Source organism: Berghia stephanieae, chromosome 2 (genome assembly GCF_034508935.2).
Source record: "Berghia stephanieae isolate SIO BIC M18660-M18661 chromosome 2, UCSD_Bste_1.3, whole genome shotgun sequence".
In the NCBI taxonomy this organism is placed as follows: Eukaryota; Metazoa; Mollusca; class Gastropoda; order Nudibranchia; family Aeolidiidae; genus Berghia; species Berghia stephanieae.
In genome coordinates, this window is record NC_088361.1 from 59,560,980 (window position 1) to 59,563,479 (window position 2,500).

The window sequence follows — 2,500 nt, forward strand, 5'->3', positions numbered from 1 at the left end:
ATATATATATATATATATATATATTTAATGAATAAAAAGATGAGGATAAAACGAAACAAACACAAAAGCAACAATAAACAGTCAAGTCATGAAACTTAAATAGAGTTGCAACTAACAGTTGAACCCATATCAAACTAAAATAAACACTGTGACAAAAGGTCGATTTTGTAACATTCGACACATAAACAATGAAAAGCAACCTAAAAATTTAGGGTCCCTGGGACGAAAAGTAGAGCCAATATAGCTTTTTAACATGCCTAAAAAATGAACAAAGTTGAAACTAGTTTTTTTTTCAACCCGGATAAAACTGATGAAAACGAAATATTTCAAAAATTCATGGAAGTTGTCTATTTGGGTCGAATTAAAAAAACAAAACAAAACAAACAAACAAAAAAAACCCCCATCATTTGAAGTCTCGTATACATAAACCAAAGTGGCAAGTGATAGGCAATACATCATCTCCGATAATTTCAAGGATTTGATGATCACTTTTTCTATATTACAACGGTCTTTTGCATGACCGATTCTCTCCCGGGCAGTATTTAAAACCACAATTCTCAACTGTATTGTGCTAAATATATTCTCTGAAAGTGACTGTAGTAAAATAATACAGAAAATCCGTTTGATGTGTGGTATTCATTTTATGAATAAACATATTTAGAACTGAATTAATATCAGTTTTACAGTAACGGTTCAAAAAATCGGCACCACCCTGTTTTCGGCCATTTCAGGTTTCCCTATTCTCATTTTGAGGTTGACAATAGACAATAATTGTATTATACAAGGTGTCACTAGTAACATGGCACAAGGAAGTAGCCCGTTTCTGAAATAAAACATAACCAAAACAAAAATAAACAAACAAAACCAAAAAAAATAACAACAACAATAATTTTAAAAAACAACAAAATAACAAATAAAATAAGCCAAAAGATTTGATATGTCTCCTTTGGATAATTCTGTCAGCCAGTTGAAGAATGCCGAATTCAACGTAGAAAATGATGTTACTCTTTTGAAAAAAAAAAAACAAAAAAAAAAAAAACGTCCACATACTGATCTCTTGCTCAATAATTTAGAAATCCCTAGGTAAATACTTCTAGTTCCCATTAACACATAAGGATTAAAAGCGCTCAAATCTTGACGCTATGATCGCTTGTGATTATTAGGATTTCTAATTCTAATACTGAAAAGTTATACTATACCATTAAACCAAGGGGTGCCATTTCTTACCTGGATATGCTCCTGCAACTGTTTTTCATGCTCCTGCTGCATCAACTGTTTGTGACGTATGTACTGGTAGGGAGGACAGGCAAATCAAAATCATGACAACAATATTGAGTGATTAGAACACTTTGTTATTTCATTTTAGTGTACTAAAGCAAATAGAAATGTAGTTTTAAAATGTACTTTTATATACAAATCAGGGCAATGAGAACCTTAATGAATGTCGGCGCATTAATTCACATCACAAAATATAATGCATTATATCAGTATATCTTTTATTTTAGATTCCTCTAAAAACCTGTACCTGGAAAATGTATTGAATTGAGATAAATACATATCCAATCAATAACAATCACCTACTTTGGGGTAATTTAGTAGACATGAAATGGGGTGATCAAGTGGAGATAGTGACGACACAGTTCAAGATGAACTATGGGCAATAAATGTGTCAGTATTCATCATATGAGAAACCATTTAACTGGTTTGGTGGAGTATTCGACTCACATAAAAACGGTCCTATTTCGAATCCCTTTAAAATCCGGTATTGTTGTTGATTACTTCTTTTTATTCTTCCTTTGCCAACAGCAATGCGTAACATTCAGAACTTTATTTGGGAGGAAAATATGAATTTCTGAGAGAAAAATCTGTATTGAACTTAAGATGTTGCAGAAAAAATTATATTAATGCATTAAAACAAAATTTCCTTTTCTTTATTTTGGCGACAAAACGTTTAACTCATAATATATATCAATGAATTAGGATGTGCCCCTCTCCTCCCTCGTTTACGAAAAAGTCTTAAACCGAAGGCCTCATTAAAGTCTCGGGTTTTGATAAGCTTTTGGTAATCCTATATATTATGGAGTAAGAATTTTATGGCCCAATATCTTCTAAAAATGTGTTTTGTCAATGCACTGCAGAAAAGCGGCGTGGTTCGAACTTGGAATCAACTGGTGAGTTTATGAAAAGGCTCATCCTCCTCCTCCTTTCCACATGAAATCCAGATGTGCCTTTTTTTACATAACGTAAAAGTCCCATCCGGGTGCAATAAAGGACCCCGCTATGAAAGATACACTATCCCGCTATAAAAGATGCAATTAAATGTTGCCAAAGTATAATATATTCAAGACAACTAAATATAATAGCGCGTTACAGAAAGATAATTTGCAAGAGAGAAAAAAAGTAATCTCTCAAAAACAAGAACTACTTGACTGTCTTCCTCACAGCTAATGAACCCCGCCAGGACTAAGGGAAAAATCCCAAGCAATCTCAATCTAGAACA

At 32.8% G+C, this 2,500-nt stretch overlaps 1 protein-coding gene across 1 annotated transcript in view; it reads right to left on the reverse strand.

Annotated features, from left to right (window-relative positions):
- Window positions 1-2,500, reverse strand: part of LOC144965249 (histone deacetylase 5-like) — a 96,766-nt gene that overhangs the window by 32,889 nt on the left and 61,377 nt on the right. The window contains exon 6 of the mRNA XM_078900389.1: window positions 1,228-1,290. Coding sequence (XP_078756515.1) covers window positions 1,228-1,290 — 63 coding nt within the window. The remainder of the gene's footprint in view (window positions 1-1,227; window positions 1,291-2,500) is intronic.